This window comes from Ostrea edulis, chromosome 8, assembly GCF_947568905.1.
Source record: "Ostrea edulis chromosome 8, xbOstEdul1.1, whole genome shotgun sequence".
Taxonomy (NCBI): Eukaryota; Metazoa; Mollusca; class Bivalvia; order Ostreida; family Ostreidae; genus Ostrea; species Ostrea edulis.
This window is the reverse complement of record NC_079171.1, coordinates 38,638,448-38,664,990: the sequence shown is the minus strand read 5'-3', so window position 1 is coordinate 38,664,990 and position 26,543 is coordinate 38,638,448. Positions and strand designations below refer to the sequence as shown.

The 26,543-nt window shown below is 36.3% G+C and overlaps 1 protein-coding gene across 33 annotated transcripts in view; it reads left to right on the top strand.

Annotated features, from left to right (window-relative positions):
• The window catches only part of LOC125660918 (transcription factor 12-like), a 65,309-nt gene extending 39,149 nt beyond the window's left edge, over window positions 1-26,160 (top strand). For 6 of the 33 annotated variants that reach the window (XM_056146066.1, XM_056146051.1, XM_048892735.2 and 3 more), the window contains 13 exons: window positions 535-631; window positions 2,148-2,401; window positions 5,952-6,119; window positions 6,800-6,875; window positions 7,398-7,480; window positions 10,135-10,200; window positions 12,673-12,894; window positions 15,400-15,448; window positions 15,890-16,043; window positions 17,189-17,278; window positions 19,270-19,415; window positions 21,746-21,868; window positions 23,061-26,160. In XM_056146066.1, the coding sequence (XP_056002041.1) occupies window positions 535-631; window positions 2,148-2,401; window positions 5,952-6,119; window positions 6,800-6,875; window positions 7,398-7,480; window positions 10,135-10,200; window positions 12,673-12,894; window positions 15,400-15,448; window positions 15,890-16,043; window positions 17,189-17,278; window positions 19,270-19,415; window positions 21,746-21,868; window positions 23,061-23,353 (1,821 nt within the window). In that variant the 3' untranslated portion in view covers window positions 23,354-26,160. Of the gene's footprint in view, window positions 1-534; window positions 632-2,147; window positions 2,402-5,951; window positions 6,120-6,799; window positions 6,876-7,397; window positions 7,481-10,134; window positions 10,201-12,672; window positions 12,895-15,399; window positions 15,449-15,889; window positions 16,044-17,188; window positions 17,279-19,269; window positions 19,416-19,728; window positions 19,875-20,307; window positions 20,454-21,745; window positions 21,869-23,060 lie in introns of all 33 variants that reach the window. The other 27 variants (XM_056146068.1, XM_056146061.1, XM_056146071.1 and 24 more) reach the window with 20 other exon arrangements.
• Window positions 26,161-26,543: the final 383 nt, after the last annotated feature.

The window sequence follows — 26,543 nt, the reverse complement described above, 5'->3', positions numbered from 1 at the left end:
GGTTCATGATGTTCCTATAGACTGATGGATGGACAAGATTATCTAATGGGCTGATAGGGCAATCTGTGGATTGAACAGAGTACAATATATGGAAATTTCCAATTCTCATCCAAAAAATGCATCATTTTTGATTTATGTGAATAGATTTGAATGCAAATCAGTACTTGAGTTGGAATAGAATTTAGTGATGATGGCTATTGAATGTGAAGTGTGTAAGGGGATTCTTAGTTATTGAGGAATTGAAATACTGGTAAATTTTATTTTGAGATATAAAAAAAGGGGCATATCGTAATCTTTGAATGCTAGGATCGAGACGATCTTGTATTCATGCCATTAAATAAATTGTTTTAAACAGAGTAAGATATCTGGTATACATGCTGTGTATATTGTATGTATGTAAACAGAGTAAGATGTCTGGTATACATGCTGTGTATATTGTATGTATGTAAACAGAGTAAGATATCTGGTATACATGCTGTGTATATTGTATGTATGTTTCCTGGTTGGTGAATTTTTTTACTATTTCTTTTACAGATGTATCCCTCTAGTCCTGAGGAATACAATGACTCTGGAAACAGGTACCACACGTCACCCAATCCAATGTTCCCCAAGGACTCCTACTACATGCCAGGTAAGTCTATAGTACCACTAACTCATTGTCCCACCACCCCACTCAATCCAATGTTCTCCAAGGACTCAAACTATTTGCCATCACCAATCGTCGTCCACCCCTCCTCCCTATGTAATGTACCATACACTCGGTGTATATTGTACCCCACCCCAGTGTAAGGAATATTCATGTTAGAGATGTCTCCGATTGTCAGACCCTGAGTGGCCTCCATAGGTCTAAAGCATGATGTAACTTTAGTTCGAGTCTCCACAGACAGTGTGTAGAAGTTCATGGTTATGCATTTATCATGGAGGGCTTTGTGGTTGTAGAATTTATCATCCTGAGCTTTGTGATTGTAGAATTTATCATCCTGAGCTTTGTGATAGTAGAATTTATTATGGAGAGCTTTGTGATTGTAGAATTTATCATGGAGGGCTTTGTGATTGTAGAATTTATCATGGAGAGCTTCGTGATTGTAGAATTTATCATCCTGAGCTTTGTGATAGTAGAATTTATTATGGAGAGCTTTGTGATTGTAGAATTTATCATCCTGAGCTTTGTGATCGTAGAATTTATCATGGAGAGCTTTGTGATCGTAGAATTTATCATGGAGAGCTTTGTGATTGTAGAATTTATCATGGAGAGCTTTGTGATTGTAGAATTTATCATCCTGAGCTTTGTGATTGTAGAATTTATCATCCTGAGCTTTGTGATCGTAGAATTTGTCATCATGAGCTTTGGGATTGTAGAATTTTGCAGTCAGACAGCTCTCTATGATTACTCGTACCACCATACTTTTTATTTGGTACAAGTATCTTGCCTTGTTTGCTCAGTAACTAACCATTCCTGACATTCGCTCAGTATTCTCAAAGTTCACTTGGGTGAATGGCATTGTCACCAGATTAATTTGAGATTAGCTCTAACCTCAAGATTATGTAATTAAAGACAATCCAAGTCATTTCATCGTTCAGCGGCTGTAACCTATGTTAAACCAATATTGTAAGCTTAAATCAAACCAGTACTGTAAGCTTAATTCAAACCAATACTGTAAGCTTAATTCAAACCAATACTGTAAGCTTAAATCAAACCAATACTGTAATCTTAATTCAAACCAATACTGTAAGCTTAATTCAAACCAGTACTGTAAGCTTAAATCAAACCAGTACTGTAAGCTTAAATCAAACCAATACTGTAAGGTTAATTCAGTGTGTCCCTCTATAGAATGTACATCTAGTTTTATTTGCAAGGCATTTATTCTCACCAATTTTTGAGATTTCCATCATATTGTGTCATTTTCTGTCATTGTGTGGAGTTTCTTCACACATGTAAAATCTTATTATTTCTAATGTACAGAATTGACCAATGCTTTGGATGTCCTGTAAAACGATATCGCATTAGAAAACTCCATTATTCATTCTATAGAGATTCCATGAGGACGCACTGAAGCAAGAAATCTCCATAGCCAAGTATAGAGGGTGCTACAATATAGTGTATTGTATGCCTGTGTGTAACTCATGATAATATTTGTTTTCTGTAGATGGGCCTGGTCACAACACACCTGACCCCTGGTCATCCAGCAATGGACTTCCTACTTCCACATATCCTTCGATGTTGCCAGGCAACAGTCATCATTCTCAAGCATATCCCAGCATGCATCACTCTCATGACATGGTAAGGCCCTCTTCAGCTGGGAATTCAGAGCTGCGTCACTCGCCAGGCGTGATGGTCGCCCAGTGGCTGGGAAACAATCCCTCCTCCTCCTCGTCTACCAGGCACCCCTCACAACAGCAGGTTGGTACAGCAATGCGTGGCCAAGTCACCTGTCATTTAACTCTCTGTGTATACGGATTCTCTAGACACACTGTCACATCTGAGTGGCTCTCTTCATCAGGTGCCACACTCAGGCCTGGCTCTCAAGCACCTTTCTGTTAGTTCCAATGTCATCCTCGGCAGTTGGTGAAACTGTAACATCTTAATCAAGTTAAAGGGCCATACTCGTAAAATTGACCAAACGGATAAAGGGGGATAATTAGAGTACACTTGAAATCAGAGTGATTTCAGGTGTGAATTGAATTATGGGCGTATAAAACGATTGAAAGTAAAAGTTTGTTCTGTACATCCATTAGTGTAGAGGAGTTTTGAGAAATAAGTTTGTTTAATTAACGCTGTAGAATTTCTGCTACTAGACCAACTAGAAATGGTAAAATGCCCAGTAGGAGAACAAACTATTGTTCTTGGTAGCATTTTCTCATAGATTTTAAAATCTAATATTACTTTAAAAGAACTAATATCTTTTTGCATTTGAAACCATCGGTAAAATGTTGTCTTTGCAGCATTCTTATCCACAGCATAGGCTGCTCGCTATAGATATTTATGCTTTCTTTAATTAAAAAAAGAATTGATCATGAATAATTTATTTACAGGCTTTCTGGGAACTGATTAGTTTTGATAATGTAAACATACAGTAATGAATTCTACTTGTGTGTCATTAGTTACCGGGGCTAACAGTGCACCTGAAGTTTGGGGGGAATAAGCAGAATTTGACATTCCCGTAAAATAGATAGAATAAATTGTGCTAAATAAAGGGGAAACTTTTTTTTTCCCAAACACTTTGATTTTTTTTCATTAGATAGAGATTGGTAAATCTTGTGGTACTAATGTAAGTGCTAATTTTAAAACGGATGATTTGTCTTGATTTGATCATTATGTAAAGCACAATTATTAATTCCTGCTTTGAATTAAAAGTCTGTGTTTTTTGGGTTTTTTAAAAACTATTTTTGTTATTAACCAGTGCACATCACATCACTTGGTGTAAATTATTGTGTAAATTAAATTTCTTTGTATATATAGAACAGTTATTAGGACTGATAAATTAATTTTGTTGCCATGTCAAAGGGGCAATTAATCATGTTTGGGGTTTTTTTTGTTCATTCCTGAAATTCCTTTTTAATAAGATTTATTTATAGACAATTCAAGGTGATCTATTTCTAACAACAACCAATGGAACCGAATTGTTTTGAAGTATGTATTTCTTTGAAATGAAAATCTATGCCTTGCAGCAAAATGATGATTTGATTATTTCCCTGTAAGTGGAATTGTTGCTTGTGGAAATTGTACTGTATTGGGTGAAAGTGTATTTCACAGACCCGTCCAATGAAAGTAGACAGGGGGCGCTGAGTGTTACTGACAGTCGTAGCTACGCATTGCTTGCCATACCTTGTCGTAATGGCTACACCCTTTAGTAAACACACATGCTTTAGATAGTTTTCTTTCTGCTTTTTTATTTAGAGAGATATGTCCAATTTTGGGTCATATCATGTTTCACCTTCATTCATTTTCTTCTCTAGTGTTATACATGAAGTAAAAAGTAACTTTTGTTCAGTAAATGAAAAAAATTAAAAAAAAATTCACTTGTATGTTGCTTTCCATTGATAGAAGAGAAAATTTTGAAAGCCTTGAAAACTATCTGTATGCTGTATTTATATGTGTATTTTCTTATTGTTTTCAAAATTTAGCACAGTAGTCGATCGATCGTGGTGCAGTTACTGATTAAATCTACATCTTTGTTGTAATGATGTGAGATTTAGATATTTAGTTTTAAGTATAAATCCATGAGCTTATACCAGTAATTAGATACTGGTACATGTTAAAAACCTACACCATATTCTTCTATGGTGGTATTTATATCTATGAAGAACACCAATCTCTCGGGATTTGGAAAGTCCAATCTTTTTCATGTTCTTGGTGTGAACAAGTTCTAATTATTAAGAAACAAGAAAGGAAATTATGTGCTACTTTGGTTTGCAAATTAATCTGACAAACAATCTTTGAATAAGAATGGCATGCAAAGTATATGAATTCCATGATCCTGTTAAAATAAAAGGAAAAGAAGAAAAAAAATATTAATTTGATTTGACATTGTTACAAAAAATGTGTTTTGCAGACACACGAATCAATTTGCATTGAGCGATGCAGATTACAAAAATAAATTTTAATTGAGAGATATGGAAAAGGTGATTTGAGCAACCCAAAAAAAAAAAAAAAAAAAAAGAATTTAATTGGGAGATTTCTAGCCTTGTCAGTGAATTCTGGTTTCTGCTTGAGCGAACCTGACAGGGGCATGCTGGGAAGGGTCACTGAATTTCCACTGACATGTAACATCATGTTGCCATGGATATCTGATGGTGGTTAGTGACTTTGTACCTAATTTTTTTTCTTTTTATCAGAAAACCACAAGCCAGATGCAAGATCCTGCTGAAAATATGACCCCCCTCCAAAAAACAAAACCAAAGAGATATCTTTTTATTTCTTGTTTTATTATTTTTAATCTTCAGAATGCCACTTGAAATGTACGTTTCTAAAGATTTTCTGCAAGAATTCATTTTCTTTCAACGTGCATCTGAAATAACTTATTAATTGAAATCAATTTGAAACTAGGGGTAACTAGGTTCCCATGACAACTTTGAAATGCTGACTAGGAGTTTGTGTTTATTCCCAGGCAGGGAACTTCGGATGTAGCAGGGCAGAAAATTTAATGGCTTTCATAAGCTTTAAGCTTTTATAAATGATTTGGTGTTTTCTTTTACAGAAGAAACTTTAAACCAGTGAAATTTTTTTTTTTTTGTAAAATTATGCAATCTAAGTTGATGGAGGTAATTAACAGTGGGTGTATAGGATCGATGCCTTAATGTAAGGTGCAGAAGTGTCTAAACATGCCCCAATCCTAGGAGTATTAAAGCATGCCACACTCCTAGAAGTATTTGAACATGCCCCACTCCTAGAAGTATTTGAACATGCCCCACTCCTAGAAATATCTAAACATGCCCCACTCCTAGAAATATCTAAACATGCCCCACTCCAAGAAATATCTAAACATGCCCCACTCCTAGAAATATCTAAACATGCTCCACTCCAAGAAATATCTAAACATGCCCCACTCCTAGAAATATCTAAACATGCCCCACTCCTAGAAATATCTAAACATACCCCACTCCTAGAAATATCTTAACATGCCCCACTCCTAGAGATATCTAAACATGCCCCACTCCTTGGAGGGATACCAATTTCCTGTCTGGTGTTTTTCCTTGCAGAACTACCAGGTTTATTCATAGAACTTTTTGTCTTATTTCAGTGCAATCAAAACATTCTTATCATAAGATTCTACTGCAACCTGAGTTATTTTTAGGTTATACTGACTGTAATTTCAGGGATACCCCCACTATTCCCCTTTTCCCTAATTGCAGGACAACTAGGTTATTTTTAGGGAATATTGTTTGTGTAGTTCCAGGGTTCCACTTAAAGATAGCCGGGGTTGTTTATGAGTATGTTTTTGTAATTTCAGGGTTACCCCACCGTTCCCCCATCACAGGATAACCTGGGTCTACCACCCATGTCAACATTCCGGCCAGGCACCACCATCCCGACCACCACATACTCCACGACATCACCGACTGTCAACGGTAGCCAGGGGTCCCAAACAGGGGACGCAATCAATAAAGCTCTGGCTTCTGTAAGTACAGTGGGGAAATGATGAACCGTAGACTAGTTAGCACTCGCCAAAAATATATAACCACCTCAAGTTCCACAATGTGTAATGTTACAGTGAAACCTGTGTAATCTGACATTGTGTTGGGTTACACAGGTTGTTGGATTAGACAGGTAAAGAATACGGAAGTAAGAAAAAAAAGAGAAATAGGATTGAAAAGTGGGACTGAAAATGATGTTTTTCTGCAGTTGTCCATTTTTTATGGATAGGAAAAATTTGTAGAAATTACAATCGCAAGAAATAGATATCAATACATATAGGTATAAGGCATAAAGGCATATGCAGAAATTGGAAACAGAATATAATTTGCTGTCTTTTAGGGATCTTATATCACAAACATTTCCACCTGCAAAAAATACTTGTTATGCATTATACAGTGAAACATTTTGACAGTTTAAGTGTACATACAAGCACAGACGTAGGGTTCCACATTCTAGGAAAACACATCGGAGGATGAATACGGAACAGTTTTTTAGCTCATGTTCTAGACAGTTCTCTCCATAACTTTTAAGTTCATGTGTTTTTAGAAGTACATGTAGTTTTAATCTATATATTATCACATTTCCAAACAAGACTTGAAATATGTGTGAGTTAATGTTGTTTTTGTTTAGATTAATTTTTATCATGAATGTTTACTTTTGCAGATATATTCACCCACAGATCATACAAACAGTAGCTATGGTTCAAATCCTTCCACACCTGTTTCATCACCACCCCCAGGTAAGCTGTTGGATCCACTCCAGGGGATCATGGATAGAAACTTCTAAAATAAAGTGTCTGGAATGAACAACATTGCACTAAACCCAATATCACAAAAGATGTTATTTTTGAGAAAAAAATTATGCGATTGTTTGTTTGCTCTTCTTGATGAATTGATAGAAATTGACATACCTCAAGAAGAAGGTTTTCTCTGACCTCTTTTCAGGATTTCAGTTTAAATTAAGTAGTTTCTTTGGACTGAATTAAATCATTTGTACTTCACATATTTCATTATATTTTGAGAAAAAACTGAATTTGTAACTTTTGCCAAAAAAAAAAAAAAAAAAAAAGAAGAAAAAAATTGCCTTACTTACATTGCTACACAGATTTTTTAAAATAGCGTCAATTTTTAGAAACCCATGTCCAAAACATTGCATCCCAACAAGATCTGAATAATTTTGACAGTTTCTGCCGTATAAATTCATTGGTAAGCAAGTTGATTGCATAGATTCTGTATATATCTTTTTTTATTTCTTGGTTCAGGTTCATCCAGCCAATGGCAAAGACCGGCCACGCAATCCTCTACCTCGCCCCACTTTGATGGAGGAAACCCTCTCCACTCTCTGGTGAGTCTTTATCATCGACGGGGTGAAGGAAATGTTGTCTTTGTGTTTTCTGAGGTCTCTGCATGTGTGAGCCTTGTTTGTCTTGTGTATTTCTTTGTGAGGATGACTGGTGTCTGTTCTTTTCTTACTGGGGTGCTTTTTGTAAATTCCATGTTTCTATATTCTGGGATGCATGTTACTCAAAATAGGCCTGATATGATAACTCATCATTTAAAAACGATCATTGAAGGGGGCCTGATATGTAAGCTCATCAGTTCAAAAACCAGGCCTGATCTGTACACTCGTCATTTAAAAAAGAAAGGAAAATCATTGATAAAGACTTCACCATAGACCATGTTGTAATCGCGGTTCAGTATGGACTCTGTCATTAACTATTGCCATACACAGGCTGGACTCGAGGCTGGACTCTGAGAACGACACTTCTCTTTTTCTTATTATGCTTGTCATCAGTGTGTGTATTACTTATCATCATGAAATATTCCCCAAATCACTACTGCAACTTCACTGCTAGCTAGTAAACAAACACTACTACAAATTTCACTGCAATTTTGTAGATGAATCACTAACTAGAAATTTCACTACAAACTGATCGGCGGGTGAGTCGATACATTATGTATACATCTGAACACCATCGTTTTAAATCGCTCGAGTGTTTTAAGAAATCTGATTCTGACCGTACATCATTATTCTAGAGTACTCTGTTCTTTAGCTTGCATTACATCATACATCGTTTATCAGTACTATTCTCCATCATTTCAAAATCTTTCCTCTCTGCTTACTATAACCAGACTTCTTCCGTGTACTTTTATTTATGAAATTCATGGGGAAACATTTACATTTCTCACACATCTGTTCTTTAATAATTATATCAAAAGTACCAAAATGAAATAGATTAAACAGGGTGTTAATAAACAGGCTTAGAGGAAGTTGATTGGTTGTTAACCATAATTAGTTTAATCACCATCTGTTAATTGCAGTGTGCTTTTCACACTAGGACCGTAACTTAGGATTCACGTATTGTGATTGTTGAGTGAAATGTTGACCCATAAATCTAGTGGTTATTGTATTCAGGTAGCAGTATCAAGATAATCATCAACGGGAATTAAACATTCCAGCGCTCTTAGACACGCGCAGATTATCATGAAATTAAACCTGTATTCTCCCAGCCTGTGGGGATGCAGGTTAGAATAGGTCCTCGGTACCCCTTGCGGTATTAGAGGCGACTAAATGGGGCGGTCCTTTGGATGAGACCACAAAAACAGGTCCCGTGTCGCAGCAGGTGGGGCACGATAAAGATCCCTCCCCATTCAAAGACCGTAAGCGCCATGCATAGGTTTAAGTTTTGCAGCCCTTAACCGGCAATGGTGACATCTCCGTATGAGTGGAATAATATAGAATTAATCAATCCCAGTACTTGTACACATGTTTATAGATTATCATGGATGATCAGAGTGTCTTTAGAGTTGTGTAGACTAAACCACACCGCCGTGACCAAAAACTAGTTCTAAAAATAACACGCTGTTAGAATTAGAATTCGTTTTTGTTATTGAACCTATTTATTAAAAATAATTTATGCAAACAGTTTTGCAATTTATGAAGCTTTAAATTACAGTCACAATTAGGGCTAAATTAGACTATTCGTAAATCTAGTTCTTTTTCATGGTGCACACATAAATCACAAAAAAACTAGTCCCTTATTACCATACTGGTCTCAATTTATGTGTGTGAACTGAGAAACTTGGACAATTAGTATTCCAATTAAGAGGTACCTTTGATTGCAATGTAAAAAGGAGTACTTTTATTTAATTTCATCAATTTTCAGAGAAACTAAATTTCTTGAATCAAGGTTGTAGATAAATCACAGAGCAGAATTTAATATTTTGTGTGATTAATGCAGGTTGTATAACCTAGACGTTTACCTATTGTTAGCTCACCCTAGCCAAACACTGAAGGAGGAATGCTACACCAGAGAAATTTGATATGGATGAAAAGTGGAGGATATGTACAACAATGATTTGAAATTGAAAACTTTTGCATAGTGATGTAGAGCAGGAAGGCTTCTACCAAAATTGTAAATTAAAAAAAGCAGGGCTAATGTAACTCTCGTTAGCGTCATGGCCTGTGGGCCTCTCGTTTATGTAAATTTTATAAGTAAGAAGAAAGGGTCAGACTTGCATTGGGAGAGATGAGACAAAAAGTTTTAATTAATTACTCAAGAGCTTGAGAAGAATAGAAATGATGTAAAATAGCACACTGCACTACAGATATAGGATTTAAAGAGGGGGGGGGGGGGGGGGATATTTTGCAAAATCCAGAAAACCTCCCATTTGAATATCAGAAAAGATATTTTTTTGTTTGTTTGCAAATCAATCTGAACAAATATGATGTCTTATTAACTAGTACAAGGGGTTTGGTTTGTTTGTTTGATTTTCCTGTAAATGTCAGTGTTTAAACATAAAGATCTATCAAGTGTTTCCATCTATGTGGGTCATTATTCTTCAATTAACAACTTTTTAAATAAAATGCAAAGTTTGGTAGAATGCATCTTTTTCATTTTCACTTTTGTCATATTTTCATATATCACTTTCATCTGTGTGTTGTTATGGTGACCTTTGCATGTGACTAACTGCACTTTTTGAATTAACCAATCACAGCCCAGCAGAATGGAAGAGAGGCTGGATGATGCTATGCACATTCTGCGTGAGCATGTAGTGACGGAGGTATGGGGTTTTCCAGGTTTTCTCGCGTTTAACACCTAATTGTTTGTTCTGCAGATGCTTTATAACGGTTGTTGTTCAGATCATTGTTCATATCATTGCCTGCATGTTAAGTTAATTTTACTAAGTTTTCATACTGCTGGGGTTGCAATTCTTAAATGTTTTCCATTGCAGTGTAATAGAATTAATATTCATAGTAAAGTTACAGATTAATCAAAGTTAAAATTACCAAAGTATTAGCTGGCTAAGAATGAACGACAGTGCCTCTCACTTAGCACATTGTCTTGATTAGATTGAGCCTGAATGGATTTCTTATGATGAAAACTAAAGTACATGCTGTAAATTGATATCATTTGTAAATAACCGCAAAATGGGTGATATTAATTTGAGATTCCTCTGGCCCTTGATTTACTTTTATATTGTAACATGTGTGGGGGAGACTGAGTGGTGGGGCAGATTGAAAAGTGGGAATTCAGTGACATCAGTCGGTGTACCTAGCTTTAACAACTTCTTTTCACGGATTTCGCAGACCTAGCTTCTGAAACCCTTGGATTCAGTCATTAGTTGACTATCATGACTTGTACGATGTTGTCACCATTTAGACGTAATAGGTTGGTATATTTGTGTGCTGAAGTGATGAACTCGTCGGATTATTGTATCCTTGCGCCTCAAAAGCGAGATCTGCGAAAATCAAGCTGATGTCACTGAATTTCCACTTTTCAATTTGGAGGCCACTCCAACTCTTCCTCCCACATGTGTCACGATATGGGGGGGGGGGGGGCGGCAAGAGTTGGAGGAATCACAGATTACTGAGATTAAGGTGGAATGTTACTTTGTGTGTAAGACAAACCACATTGATCATATCAACTTGTGTGTGTGATAAGCCATGTCATAGTCTGAATTCCAATTTAATAAACAGGATCAGTGAGTGACATGTTTGTTTATAATCAAGGTGCACAGCATGATGCACAAATGCATACCTGTTAGTTTCATGTATGTTTTAATTATTGTGATGCACTTAACATTTTCAAAGTTAATTGTGGAGATTTCTATTTATTATACTGTATTTTAGATAATTTTGGCTGAGGAGGGATTGGGCAGACTCTTCTCATAGAAGTAGTGTATAAAGTAGACACAGAGGAATGTGACAAGAATAGACATTTCTGTTATTTTAATTTTGATGGATTTCATTTATATGCCCACATTGTCCATTTTCTTCAGCTTTACCATTGTTACAAACCAAAATAATCCGACATACGTTATTGACAGCACAATTCATAATAAATAGCCTCTTACCGTACCCATTTTTTGATAATTATTGAATCGATTTGTACATGAATATAATAATAATCATTTAAAAAATCCCCTTCCCATGATTCCTTGTCAACCCTTTGCATGATACAAGGTGATGGGGATTTGGCACTAATGTTATGCAGTTTGGGTTTTTGTTTTCCAAAATAAATTGCCATAAATTTTCACATGGAAATAAGAGATGTACTTAGTTTTGAAAAACACCGCATTTCCTGTTTCTTGAAATGTTGGTCAGAAGTCAACTGACAAATGGATCCCTCATCCAAAAGTGGCAAGAAAAGTAAGGGATATTGGAGCTTCAACTGTCGATGAACTCATTATGAATAAGTTTAAAATTAGCTAGTGCTCCATATTCAGTTCTAGGTAGATTGATTAATGAGCTTTTGGATCCATATTATGTAAACATTGCAGCCTGGTCAGTAATAATGACTTCCTGTAACGAGTAGGTCAGGGTCATTAGAAAGTGATGCGTTGTACTATTGGATGAGAGTTTCTCAACAGTAAAATTGACTAAGGGGGTAGGGGTTGATTTGTGGTTGAAATTACTTTTTTTAGTGTAATTAAAGGTGAACTAAGTTTGGAAATTTGTAATACAGGACTAATGATACAAAAACTCTTTAAATCTTCAAAATGATATTAAATATAGAGATATGAGGAAATAGGACTCTTGATTTCTGACATCAATTACCAAAGATACATGCTGTGGTTGTGTCCTTTACAACCACAATTATCATCAATACAAGATGTGCTTATATTCTTTACAACTAACCAAGCAAGAAAAACCATGGATGGTATGGTGAATTGGGTTATTTACATTTGTCAGTATATCCAAAACAAAAATCATGTTATACTTTACTGGGTAAACTGTCACTTCTATTTGAAATGTACACAGTGGAACTTCACATGTAGAATATGGATACTATTGAACTTCTGGTTAAAATAAATGATTTACTATTTTTTCATTTTAAGATAACCTGATTTCTTTTGAGGTAGTGTAAGACCAGCTATTGCCCACAAATCACAATTACATTAACCTGGCTGAGCAGTTTGCCACGAGTAGTATTTGATTCGTGATTTCGGTGACAGAAATGTCTGCTGGACTATTAGAATTAAATGTTCTCATGAGGAAGTATTAAGGCAAACTTTCTCGATTTTATTTTGTAGCAAAGTCGCATGGAGGAGCGACTAGACGATGCCATACACGTCTTGCGACACCATGCGGGTGAACCACAGATGGCAGGTTTAGCGGCCGCGGCGGCTGCTGCTGCCGCAGGTGGCGGTCATCAAAGTCTGACCATGATGCACTCTGCCGGGAGCCACCCAAATGGAATGAGCGGAATGTCTTCCTACTCTGGAATGGGCATGTCTGGTCACGTGGACCAACTGGTGAGTAACTCCCAGAAAATAAGAACTGTTTAGTTATGTAATGGGGGGGGGGGGGGGGAACTGGTGAGAAACTCGGAGAAAATAAGAACTGTTTAGTTATGTAATGTCTGGTCACGTGGACCAACTGGTGAGTAACTCGGAGAAAATAAGAACTGTTTAGTTATGTAATGGATGGGGGGGGGGGGGGGGGGGGGTTGCTAATTGGTGAGAAACTCAGAGAAGATGGAAATTTTGGAAATTGTTTAGTTATTTAATGGGGGGGGGGGGGGGGGCTATTGATTAGGTTACGCTTCTGGGTATAAAATTTGTAGTTTTTAACATTCTCAGCATATATAGTAAAGTGTTGTTTTTTTCTACCCAGAGAAGAATTTCTAGGCAGGAAACCTAACTTTTGATTGTTACAGGAAAATAATATAATTTACTTTCGTCATATGGGAGCACAGGGACTGACAAATAAAAGAGATCTCCTCTCTTTTTAGCTTCTCCCCCTGCCTTTTGTATACAGGAAACATTAATTATGTTCTGTGACCAGGCCCTGACTTTGCATTAGTTGCCTTAAAGACTCATAATTACACAAAGGTTGCTTATGAAGGAAAGAAATGTTGATTGTTTGACAGTTTGTGGTTTGAGAATTTGCTTTTAAAAATAAAAAGGTTGAAGAGAAATTCTGTGATTTACGATCATAAACTATGAATGGCTAATTGAAGAAATTACTCTGGTGACTGATGAGTCAAGGCTGTGTTGTGGTAGTAGACCTGTTAAATGAACTAAATTCTAAGTAGTGTTATTGATTTTGGGGAGAAGGCTCTTTACAGATGAGGTTATCATGAATATGTGTTGTTGTAGTTGAAAGTTATTTTAGAAATGTCTTTGAAGAGATTTGGAGACAAATCAAATTTGCATGTGTAATGAGAACTGGTCAGTTAGTGTATTAGTTGGTAGGGTGGAGAAGTAAGGCTGGTTTTGTGATCAGTTCTTTGACTATTGGGGGGGTTCTGGGGGAGGGTGATAGACAATGAATAAATTTAGGATATGATACAGCATGATCTAAAAATGAAAGTAAAATGAGAGGAAAGAAATTGCTAGTTTGTGCAAGTGAATGATTAAAATAACTACTAGATAATCAAGATTTTTTTAGTAAACAAAAGTTTGTTTCATGAGATGACAAACTCGGGGAGGTAGTTCAACTGTATGCCTTCACAGTGTGCCAAAGCTGGGCAAAATATTCTGTGTAGCCTTTTGAAACAAACTTTTGAATCTTGTGTAACGTGCCAGACTGTAGCATGGAAACCCACAGTACATTGTTTGATATGTAGAAGATTGATGGGTTATTAAATCATCCTGTCACTTGGGCCTCCTTCACACATTGTCCCTGAAACTCTCCTGGAATACAGCAGAAATAGCTTCTCTGGTGCCAATGAAAGGGGGCCACGTCTGACCTTGTCATTTAGTCTGACAGTGGGCTGACCTTGATTCCAAATTCCGGTTCTGCATGAGGTAGAATTCAGAAATCTTGATAGTCTGTCCTTATAAAGGTTCCATCTTAGTCGTCTTCAGTGTGTTTTGGTTTGGAGCACTGGAGGGGAGCAGTTGGTCAGGTTTTGGTATTAGTACTATGCTGAGGGATAATCTGATTCATTCGTATTACAACATGCCGGGACTTCTGAAGAGAGCTTGGCCATTTGTAAGTTTTCAATGTAGATTCATGCCTGCATATTTCTGTTATTCAATATAAGACTGAAATCTTTGAAAATATTTAGACCTTGTTGTGTGTGATTTCCATTACAAAATCAGGGCATAGTGTATTTGTTAAAAAGCTTACAAAAGGTGGTTCACGCATTCAATGGCTTGCTATTAGAGAGAGTTCCCTGTAGGTCTGGCAGCGAGTTTTGTTCTCACTGGGAAGGAATGATACACTCAAGTTCCTTGTCCATGCTTTTATACCTTACAAGTTACAAGAATGTTTTCAACAGCTAAACAAGAAATGGTTATGTCATCAATATTGATGCTCAACACATGTTACTCTGCTTTTCTTACCTCCACTTCTGGAGAGCTGGTAAAATCATAAATACCCAACTTATCGGGAGATGTGTTTCCGCTACATGTGTTTTTGAAACTTTCGTGCAAGGATTTGATGAGGGGGGAATTTTTTTTTCTTCGAAATAATGAAACGGGGCTTTTAGTAAATGCAGGGAGATTGGTAGATGATAAAAACATGAAATGTCAAAGTTTTCCCAGATGCAAGTTTACAGCATGGCGTTTTTCCCCTTCTGTTTTCCATATGTCAGACTGAACACCAACTTGGAAAAAAAATGACTATCAGATCTAAGATTTATAAATCCTGAGATGTCAGATATCATATTTACTAAACACATACTGAAAATGATAAAAATTCTAAAATGATCACTTATGATTTATGGTTTTCTCTATCTATAATGTATTAAAAAGAATTTATGCTACTTGGAAAAATGTGTCTGAGATGTTTCCTCTCTATATTTTTTTCAGGGAAGTCATCATACTATGTCTGAAAATTCAGAGTCCAAGAATTTAGATGGTGAGTTCAGAAAATAACCTTCATGTGATTTTTAACTTGTAATTGTGTATGATGAATGGTTATGGTGTAAGATACATTCAGGTTAAAGAATCTTCAAAAACCAAGCTGGAATTAGATGATGAATGAATTTACATGCAGGAGCTTAAGATATATGCGTATTCGCGTGAAGTCCATTGGCTTCAGGGTAGCATATTAAATTACAATTCATGGACATTGCAGCATTGCTGAATGATCAGAATGAGAACAAACAGTATCTGATGCAAGAACAGAAATTCGCTAATTGAGAGGCCGTTTTATTTTGTTTCGGCTAACAATTTCAAATAGGCATTTTCAAAAAAATCCCAGTCAGTGGATATGTATTCTATTATCAAATAATCTGTTAAGAAAATGGGTGATAATTACTTTTTTTTTATATATATAAACATGTCAATTTTTTTGCAGGTGCTTCCTCTGAGAAGAATAGCTTGGCTTTGAAAGAGGAGAAATTGGATAAGATTGATGGAGAGTCTACCAAGAGTGAAAGTTCTGGGGAGGGGTCTAAAAGTAACGTGACCTCCCCGGGGGGAAATAACGGCCCGCCCAGTAAGAGATCACGGTAAGTGGTTGAGAGTAAGAATGAAAGTTCTGGGGAGGGGTCTAAAAGTAACCTGACCTCCCTGGGGGGAAATAACCACCCACCCAGTAAGAGATCACAGTAAGGGGTAGGGAATAAGTATAGACCTGGTACAAGTCAAAAATGGCATTGGTTAAGATCATGGGAACGATTTGATTATTAGAAGAATGTTCTTTAAAATGATTGATAATGGTGTAAAATTGCTCATCTTTTTGTGATCAGAGAGACACGGTTACAAGAAAGATGAGGTGAAATTTCTCACACCTGCATGAGGGTGCATGGTGTTTCATAAATTGTAATCAAAATACCTGGTCTGTCTGTCCGTCTGTGTGTGTGTATCTGTTCCACCCAGCTACTTAGATTAATATGGCTTGCATACTTCCATTTCGCTGATATGAAATTACATGGATTTTATAAGATTTCATATAAGTTAAGGTTGTGTAATAATGAATGTTTACAGTACCTTAACAATACTGATTTTAATCAAATTTACTTTTAATCAATAATTGAAATAAATTCCCAATCTCAAAAAGAGAAAAAGGTCTCTACTCTCTCTCTCTCTCTCTCTCTCTCTCTCTCTCTCTCTCCCCTCCAATGGTCCCATCCCTAGTCTTCAATTTCTGAGTGAGAGCCCTGAAGAGGACAAACTTTGACCTTGTCCATGTGACCTTGACATTTCAATGCACCCAATGCTACCTGAGTGACAAATACTGTTCCAATGATACAAACCCCTCAGGCCCCATGACACTTAAGGTATTTGTCTCCCTGGAGCAGCAATATAGTTACTTATTCTAGCATTGACTGTTGTTGTAGAAACAATAGTTACTTGTTCTAGCATTGACTGTTGTTGTAGAACAATAGTTACTTATTCTAGCATTGACTGTTGTTATAGAACAATAGTTACTTATTCTAGCATTGACTGTTGTTGTAGAACAATAGTTACTTATCATTGACTGTTGTTATAGAACAATAGTTACTTATTCTAGCATTGACTGTTGTTATAGAACAATAGTTACTTATTCTAGCATTGACTGTTGTTGTAGAACAATAGTTACTTATTCTAGCATTGACTGTTGTTATAGAACAATAGTTACTTATTCTAGCATTGACTCTGTGACTTGTTATAGAAGAAGTGAACCCAATGACGAAGATGAATCGCCCGAAGCCAAGGCTGAGCGAGAAAAAGTCCGTCGTCAAGCCAACAATGCCCGGGAAAGGTAACACCACATATTCCTATTCAAATCGTCGTGTGAAAGACTCACTTCTGATATTGAAATATTTTGATATTAACGTTATGTTTGTTCAGTAAATGTTTGATTAATATTAATTGTTTTGATGTACATCTATTTATTATGAACCATATAATGGTATGGCCAAGGCGTCTGTTTGTGTTAGAATCATGAAAACAAACCATGGGGGGGGGGGGGGGGGGGGTGCTATGACTTGAAACCCTGTCCGGCTCGTACCTTGGGTTATTTGAAGTGTAGAATGATTCAACCTGTCAGGCACTGCCTGCTTGGGAAATTGTTTATTGCAACATTAATCTAGGTCACAGTGACCTGGTTTTGTGAATTGATTTAATCATTTATATATAGTAAAATTTTGACCAGCTCATAGCTTATGTACCATGAAGTGTAGAATCATTGAATCCTTATCAAATATTGCCATTTACGGGGGTCTATTGGAACAATCTAGTTTGGAGAGATCTAATCAGGCTCTATAGCAAATATGATAGAGAGATAAATTTAATGAGAGAAAGACAGGTTTATATGTAAGGGAAGTCAACATGTGCTGCTTTTGTTATTGGATTGTTCCAGTTACAGAGTATTGTGAGACAATATATTAGTTGGCATTTTTGGTGAAATGGATTACTCTGAAATAACATAAATCCTTATTTTTTCACACTGACATAGAATACGCACTTGTGTCGACCATTGTAACATGTGTTGTGGATATCCTTTTCCTGTACTAGTTTAAACACAGCCATAGAGCGGGTGTCTGGGTCAGTAGCTAGTGTTTGTTTTAAGGAAGGCTTCCTGACTGGTGTCTGGGTCAGTAGCTAGTGTTTGATTTAAGGAAGGCTTCCTGACAGGTGTCTGGGTCAGTAGCTAGTGTTTGTTTTAAGGAAGGCTTCCTGACAGGTGTCTGGATCAGTAACTAGTGTTTGTTTTAAGTAAGGCTTCCTGACAGGTGTCTGGGTCAGTAGCTAGTGTTTGTTTTAAGGAAGGCTTCCTGACTGGTGTCTGGGTCAGTAGCTAGTGTTTGTTTTAAGGAAGACTTCCTGACAGGTGTTTGGGTCAGTAACTAGTGTTTGTTTTAAGTAAGGCTTCCTGACGGGTGTATCATGTGCCGAGTTACCAGCTTGTTTCATCTTATGTTTGCTAAAGTTTATGTGTATGACCAATATGTGTAATCTTTTATTGTTCCACTGGCATTTCACAAAATTTAGGGGGAAACTTTGATGGTTCTTGAAAATAGACCTGTTTGATTCGACATGTTCTGAATGTTATCCTGTCAAATCCAACATGCTCTGGATCATAGCCTGTCTAATCGGACATGCAATGGATGATAGTCTGTTTAATGTGGCATACTATTGATCATAGTCTCTCTAATCCGACATGCTCTAGATGGTAGCCTGTCTAATCCGACAAGCTCTAGATGGTAGCCTGTCTAATCCGACAAGCTCTAGATGGTAGCCTGTCTAATTCGACAAGTTCTGAATGTTATCCTGTCTAATCCGACATGCTCTAGGTGGTAGCCTGTCTAATCCGACATGCTCTGAATGGTAATGTTTAATGGTAGATTTCTTGTCAGATGAGACAGGATGTGGAAATGCATGATGGGAGTTAATTGGGACTGAGGATAATTTTTTGGGTTAGACAGATGTTAGAATCGACAGTTTAACTGCATTCACTTCCCCCGACTTCATAGACATTTCAACATCTGTATTATAGATTTTTCACAATTTTGAAATATCTTATTTCATTTTTTTTTCCCCACCAAAATGCAAAAAATTCTTAGTTATTTGTATCTTTTAAAGCATTTCTTTTTTTTCTTTTTTTTATTGAAAAAGTCAATCAGTGTTGAATTACCTATTTAAATAAGGGACGAGTATGTGTATAGTGGTAAGGCGTTTACAAGAGCGTGGTTTCGACGGCAGAGACATTTTCAGTAAAGCCTATTGTATCTGTGCGCTTTGTCCCTGTAGAGTACGAGTCCGTGACATAAACGAAGCTTTCAAAGAGTTAGGCCAGATGGTGGCGCTACAATCGGGGTCCACCCAGCCCCTGACCAAAGTGATGATTCTGCAGCATGCTGTTCATGTCATTTCCTCCTTAGAACAGCAGGTCAGAGGTCAGTGGGTACCTGGCAACCACTGGGTCACATTCACCAGTCATAGGTCACCATCTTTGGATAAAATACCAAGTGCTGAAATGTATGATGGCAGGCACAACATATGCGTATATATTTTTCAAAATTAGCTTATTCTTCCCAATTTTCTTTAAGGATTAAAGAAAAATATGCATGCACTCATAAATTGAAATGCAGCTTGGTGAACTTTTCTAAGGATGATGGTTTTGAAAACTGGTGTTTGTGACGCACTAGGGCAAGCCAGGGTGTAATGATAAGGTTAGCGTGAAACTTGATGGCATTTTCTGATTTTCAGGGTTCGGGTTCACGACATTAACGAAGCATTTAAGGAGCTTGGTGAAATGGTGTCTCTTCAATCAGGGTCTAGCCAGCCCTTAACCAAGTTAATGGTCCTTCAGCATGCGGTAAACATTATAACGAACCTGGAGCAGCAAGTGCGAGGTCTGTACTCAAGCTCCTTTCACTCATGATGGATTTTGTTACAGGGTCAAGGATGCTGGGGAATGGGAAATGGCAAAGCTGGCCAGCAATGCAAAGCGACCACTACTGTATCTGTACTGTTACAACAAACAATGACTACAGAAGACGTGGTCACTAAAATGTATGGAAGAAAAACTTTCCAGACTTCTGTTAAAAAGAAAAAAAAAAAAATTATGAAAAAAACACCACTAAAATATTGTTGAAGTAGAAACATGGTTCACAGTTGGATCTTTGCATTGCCCCTGTCTTTCCATTTCCTCAAGTCCCCGGTTACCACACAGAGCGGAGAATACAGCTGATCATCAAGGGGAGACAACTTAGGATAGATTTAAAAACCAGGTGTAAACATGATGTTAGGCAATAGGCTGATGTCAGTGTTTAACGGTTTTTGCAGGATACGAGTGCGAGATATAAATGACGCGTTCAAAGAACTGGGACAAATGGTGGCACTGCATTCTGGGACCAGTCAGCCTTTAACCAAGCTGATGATCTTACAACATGCCGTAAACGTAATTACCTCCCTTGAGCACCAAGTGAGAGGTTGGTGACGCATCGCTGACACTTTGATAATATTATATCCCCGCCACAAACATTTACGCACACATTGTATATCCCTCTGCCAGAGATTTACACATTATATATCCCTCTGCCAGAGATTTACACACACATTATATATCCCTCCGACAGAGATTTACATAAACATTTTGTAAACCAGCTTTTATTCGTGGTTTTTTTATTTACAATTTCTTGTCGTGAAACTTGTTCATACAAATTATTATTTGCCATTAAACTCTTACTGAGTGAAACAGTTCACATTAAAAACTTCCCCCAGTGAGACTAATTGTAAGTTTTCGGGACATTTCTGGCTAGCGATTATCTTTTGAGACTAATAGTAAATTTTCGGGACATTTCTGGCCAGCGATTAACTAATAGTAAATTTTCAGAACATTTCTGACTAGCGATTAACAGTTGGTTTACACCCCCTCCACTTGTTAGTTGTGTAGACCAGGCTCTCCACTTACATGCATTTTGGTATCATTCACTAAAATGCAGCAGGAAAAAAGTGTAGGCTTATCTGTTCTTACGTTTAGTCTTAAACACCTGAATGTATGCATAGTGAGTGTATGCTTCACCTGTAATGAAATCCGAGCACTGCTAACATGCAGAATTAACCACATATTGTCTGGTCGGGAATTCCATACATAGTTTGTCCTCGCTTCTGTCATGCTAAAAGGGGGAAAACCCAAAGCAAGAGAATGATAATTAGGGAAAGGTAGAGTTGCTTCCCTTGATGATGTGCTGGAGGACCTATCCTTGACACCATTTGTTTTGTCTTTCAGAATTGAGGAACTTGCTGCATGGAAACTAATTTTTTAAAGATTGCATGAAATTCTAACATACGATGATAATGAGATTGTTTTGTAAATGGTATATTTCTCAGAGAAGATATATATTTGATAAATGTCATTGAAAGAACATTTTTTAAAGTGATATTTTGTTACATTTAATGAAGTTTTAATGCATGATGAATTAGCTGCAGATGTTGTGTCATGTTTTGTCGTGCATTAAGAACGCTTTCTTTGTCACTAATTTGTAGAATATGAGAATTTTCTTAAATCAAATGAAAGGCTTTGCAGAATATTAACAAAGAAACTCGGGAATGGGGGTGTTTAGTTTTAGAAAAATTATGTTAATGGGAAGGAAATGTATTCTGACACGAATCATTAAACACAGCACATGACATATACAGCAGATTATTGTAGGCTTCGTTTGATTTCATGACAACCCTGAAGGAGAAAAGAAATAACGTGATTTTTTTTTTGGTTATGCAGAGAGAAATCTCAACCCCAAGGCAGCATGTCTAAAGCGTCGGGAAGAAGAAAAATCTGAGGAGCTGCCAGGGGGGCGGGGCATGACGGCAGACGATTTGGCCGCGCAGCAGGCGGCTTTATCAGGTAAGGTACGCAACATGTTGCTACCTTATTCCACGGGTCAGTACAGCCAGGAGGAAGGGGATATGGACGACTTCTGCTGAATGTAGTTTTAATAGGTAAAACTCGGACCTCGGCCTCGGTCAATTTTCTTATATCTCTTTAAAGTTATGCATGCTATACTTTTTCAGTATCTCTATATAATACTACTGAGCCTTCGTTAGCTTCCTTTCTGTCCAGACAATGCATGATCAACTTTTTCTTGGCTTACAATATTTTCTTCCATTCCTGGTGTCGGTACTGAACTTACGGAACTCCTCTGTGTATACTGTTGCTCACCTTTGTTGGAATATGAATGTATTAAAACTGTAATATTTGACAATGTATTAAAACTGTAATATTTAAACACCATTTTACACCTTTATCAGATGAAAGTAAATGGTGGAATTGTCTGATTATTGTGAAGGAAAACCAATGATATTGGTGGTATTTTTTGATAGCGCCGATTACTTTACGCACTAAAATGTAGATTTTTTAAAAATTCTAATGTCAGCTTTTATGTATTTGATAGATGATTTCATAATTTAAATTCAAAAATTGAAAATAAGAAGTAAGATGTTTTTTTTCCTCATTATTTTTACTTTTCTTGATTTTAAAACTTATAAATTATTAAAAAATTTAAAAAATATCAATTCAGTATCTTATTTTGATATCAATTTCATTTTTGCTTAAATAGTGATGTTGAAATAAGATTAGAATTATGTCACGTTAGTAATTCTCACAATGGAAACTTGTAGAAACAATTACTACCCTTTCAATTCAACATCCAAAAAGGCAATGTCTCTTCAATAATTTTGTGAAATTTTTAGACTTTGATACCAAGGGGTGTAATCAGTGCTTCTGTAAAATTAGTTTGGGGGGGGGGGGGGTGTTCATCACCTCATTTTTCTTCCAAGTAAAATTAGAAGAAGAAAATTCTTCCTTATAAATTGTTTTCTTGCTTTTTTATATAGGAAAAAAAAAGAACCAGATTATATTACTCATGGCCTTTAATCTTTTGTTGACCAATATTAGCACTAAAGGGTCTTCATATATTGTACTCAGAAATAAAATGCTAAGACTAATTTTCTAGTCAAGAGTAAACCCATGTTGATTTTAAAGTTTATATGGCCTGGGTAGGTAGGGTTTGGATATTCATGACTGTTGTATGTTTCAGGTTCTCCCTCTCTAAGTCAAATGGGATCTTGCAGCGGAGGGAGGGGTGGGGGCGTGGCAATGCCGAACAACCGACACAGTGCTTTCCCTTACCTATCAGGGGGCCAGGAGAACAGCCCCTATATGATGGGAGAGTCCCCCATGAAATATTCGGACAATAAATGTTCTAAATCCATGGAATCGGACATGGGTATGACTGGTATGGGCTTGTCATCGGCCAATTTGGACCATTGCCATGGCGAAATGGGAATGATGACGCGCATGCCCTCCGACCAAGGAAATTCGACATGTTAACCATAAACTTATTAAAAACAAATACAAAAAAAAAAGCAATAAAGATTTCTATAATGACTGCTGTTGAGATGAAGGGAGCTAAATGTTGATGAGTCTGAACTAGATTGAGTTATTTCCCTTCCTGTTCTAAAGGAGCTGAGGATCGTGTGTGTGTGTGTGTGTGTTGAGATAAGTGATTCCTCTCACGGATTCTGTGGAGACTAGGTACACATCAGTGTGCTACGACTTTAGATGAATCTCGACACCGTGGGGGAGCATATTCTGAACACTGTTGATCAGGTGTTTTGTGGAAATATTGTTTTCATTTGTTTAATGTTATTTGTCAGTTGCCATAGAAACAAAATATTTTGATTTTAAATAGAAATACAAACTTTTTGTCTCTGTAATTTTATATATTTTTTTTGGGGTGGCAATACCATTTTGTGAGTTTTTAAAGAGAAGCATGGGAATATTATATGTCTAGTTATATTATAGATTTTTATATTTGTAATGAAAAGTTAACCTCTTAGAATGATGGTGGGGAAGTTTTGGTATAATTTCTGTGAAATTTTTGATATTTGTTTTGATAATTTCTATTCTGGGTTATAAGGAATGAAAACGTGAAATCTGATTTCTTGGGGTAAAATATCAATTTACTCCACTATCAAATTTCTTTGAAGTGAAATTCAATGAAAGGTTGTGAAAAGTAAATGATTTTACATAATTTGTCTGGTGGTTGTGTTTTTGAAAGCTATTCAACAGGAAAAAACAAACTACAGTACTACCATAAAACATTGCATTGTGGTTTGACTTTGTAACAAAATTTATGTACAAGATATTTTTATTAGCATTAATAGAGCCAAAAGGAAGAATTTTAAGAGCAATATGTGCATATGTTTAACATATGATATCAATACGTACATATGTTTTACATATAATATCAATACGTGCATATGTTTTACATATAATATCAATACGTGCATATGTTTTACATATGTTGTCATTACTCCTCTTTTTCTTTTAAAAGAATTTGGTGCATATTGAGTGTTGAATTTTTTGCATTGTATATAGCCCATCTTTCATGTTGTGCATGAGAAATTCTTCTAGCCAAAAACAAAAAAATATAAATTTAAAAGCCAACCAAATTGTGCGACCGATGGATGCAGTCAAGGACTGATTGTGAAATGTTATTTGTTTCTGAAATCTGTTACTTTATTGTTGCATTTTATGTGTATTTGCAAACAATGGGACTTTAAATGAAATTACTAGAGTTCGATGCCAGATGTAGAATGGGAATCACTGGCAATGCATTAGGCTTAAGGATAAGAAGAGGACTTTTGTTTTCTCAATTGACTACTACGTGGATAAACATTTAAATGCCTTCCATAGTATCCCCTGAGCTTTTCCAGAGTTTGTCACTTAATGATCAGATTATTGCCCTTGTTAATGGTCTGGGTTACCCCCCTTGTATAAATGTACATAGCACCTTAAGAATTGTTATATATACAAGCCAGTGCCTGTCTTAGCTAGAAAAACAAGAGATACCTCCCATTGATGAGACGGGAACTAACCAAAGCAAATGTGTTGTATTGGCAGTTGGGAGGCGTGTCTACTTGGAGTTTCTAGTGATGCATTATGTAATTATGATTATTATACTAGTAGATATATTTATCATTGACGTTTCTTCCATGTTTTCATTTCTGTGAAAGTGGATTATCTATTTTTGAAAGACAATTTTTCATCCTCGTGTTCTGTCAATACGTTTTTGTTATGTCTGGTGAAGTAGGCTCTATTTAGTTCTAAATATGACTTTATAGTATTCTAAATGACGGACCACCCTCAGTGTATAATGGAAACATATTATTTTTTTTTATTTACAGTGAAACATTGTCCTAAATATTTAAGTGGTTGGTCTTTGTTTTACTCTGTTTTAGATTTTGAACAATGTAATATTATTATGTTGTATGGTAAATTCAGTTGGTAGTTATTTCATGACAGTAACTGAAATCTGATTGGATGATTGATATTTGAGATCTGATAGGTTGATTTATAATGCAGTCATTGATCTGATTGGCAGAAATAATGCATATGGAAATTTTATTTTCTGAACAAGGTTGTTAAACATGTTTTTTGGTTGGTTTTTTTTATTTGATTTGCTTTAGCATCAACAATAATGGTTCATTATTTAATTAATGGATAACAAATATTTATTAAGAATATTTCATTAGAAATGTGATCTTGCAGTTATAAGAAGAAACTTGCATGCAAGGTTTAATTTATATTTATGAATATATATCTAAGCTTGGAGAAGACGGGGAAATACATGTCTTTAAAAGACATTTCCTGAACACAGAATATTAAAAATGCCATACCATAGATCATGGTGACCAAGCACACTATCTTGCGACATTGGAAAGAAACAAATGGCAAATATATTTGTATGAACAAAAGAAAATGTCCATTTGTAGTATTATGAAAAAGAAACATGATTTTTTCCCCTTTAAAGTTTTTTTTCCCATGTCATTTTAGAAATAACATACTGGTATATTTAGTATAGATCATCATATTCACAATCAGCTTTTTTATAATGTTAGTGACAAATTTTTTTTTGTGGGAAACGGATCTTGTTGAAACTGTTAGATCCGCACCTATATTGTTGAACTTTCACCCCATCACTGCCATCCGAGTAGCATGTAGTATGATTTGATCATTGTGAATGCCAGGTCATTTTCAGATCTCTCTCTCTTTTTTTTTGGAGCATGAAATCTATATCAATACCTTTGTATGTCTGCTGAAAGATAAAGGTAATAAAAATTTTAAACAACTAATGGTTGTGTGTGAATTTTTATCCTGTGTGAATTTTCATGCTTTTGGAGATTGGAGAAGGATAACCCGTCTGTCTATACACAGCAATAGACGTGGTCAGAAATCTGTAGAATAGAGACCAGGGCCCAGCCAAGCAATTCTGTTGCCGGTGCATTTTGTGAAAGCTTTGGATTCTTATGCTTCCTAAGCTACATGAACATAGTCAACATACATGTACATTGTCAGCTACATGTACATAGTCAGCTACAGGTAAATAGTCAGCATACATAGTCAGCTACATGTACATAGTCAGCTCCATGTACATAGTCAGCTACAGGTAAATAGTCAGCATACATAGTCAGCTACATGTACATAGTCAGCTCCATGTACATAGTCAGCTACATGT